General features: G+C 72.4%; 1 protein-coding gene across 1 annotated transcript in view; it reads right to left on the bottom strand.

Moving 5' to 3' along the window:
- LOC102384893 overlaps window positions 1-317 on the bottom strand; it is a 25,655-nt gene extending 25,338 nt beyond the window's left edge. The window contains exon 1 of the mRNA XM_025191927.1: window positions 184-317. Within this exon, the coding sequence (XP_025047712.1) occupies window positions 184-205 (22 nt within the window). The 5' untranslated portion in view covers window positions 206-317. The remainder of the gene's footprint in view (window positions 1-183) is intronic.
- Between the last annotated feature and the right edge of the window lie 278 nt (window positions 318-595).

The raw sequence follows: 595 nt of genomic DNA, 5'->3' as shown, positions 1-595 counted from the left end.
CCCGTTTCCCCTGCCATCTCGTCGCCCCCCCGCGGTGACCTCCCCAACCCGCCCTGGGGCTGCAGCGCCCCACCCCTGCCGGCCCAGGCGCCTCGGCCCCGGGAGCCCCTGGCAGGCGCGGGGCCGTGCTGTGGCCCGGGGCGGGAGCCCTGGGCATGGCTCACGGGCCCGGGCCAGGCCTACCTGGCATCTTCACCTGCGGCATGGCTGCAGAGGGAGCGAGGTGCGGCGGGAGTGAAGTCCTGGCTGCGGCAGGCGTCGGCGGGGACTGAAGCCCCGCAACAGCCTGGCACTAATGCGACCGCCTGCCCCTGTAACCAGACTCCCTGCTCTAAAAGGAGAGGAGGGCTCTGCTCAGGGACTATTTACAGCCCAAGCCAGGAGCCGGTCCAGCCGAGCGGGGAAGCTACAGTGACATTAACCCCATGGCTGCTGTGTACCGGACGGTGAAGGCGCAGCCCGGCGCCAGGGCAGACGTCCCAGAACGCGACTTCTGCCCCGTTGGCCGGGCGCAAGCAGGAGCCCCGCGCCGAGGGGAGCGGGCACGTGGTGGCCCAGCTGCTGCCCTCGCAACCCCGGGGCACGCGGCCCGCAG

The sequence above is a fragment of the Alligator sinensis genome, unplaced genomic scaffold, assembly GCF_000455745.1.
Source record: "Alligator sinensis unplaced genomic scaffold, ASM45574v1 scaffold1450_1, whole genome shotgun sequence".
Taxonomy (NCBI): domain Eukaryota; kingdom Metazoa; phylum Chordata; order Crocodylia; family Alligatoridae; genus Alligator; species Alligator sinensis.
The sequence above is the reverse complement of the archived record's forward strand: the minus strand, read 5'-3'. Positions and strand labels throughout refer to the sequence as shown.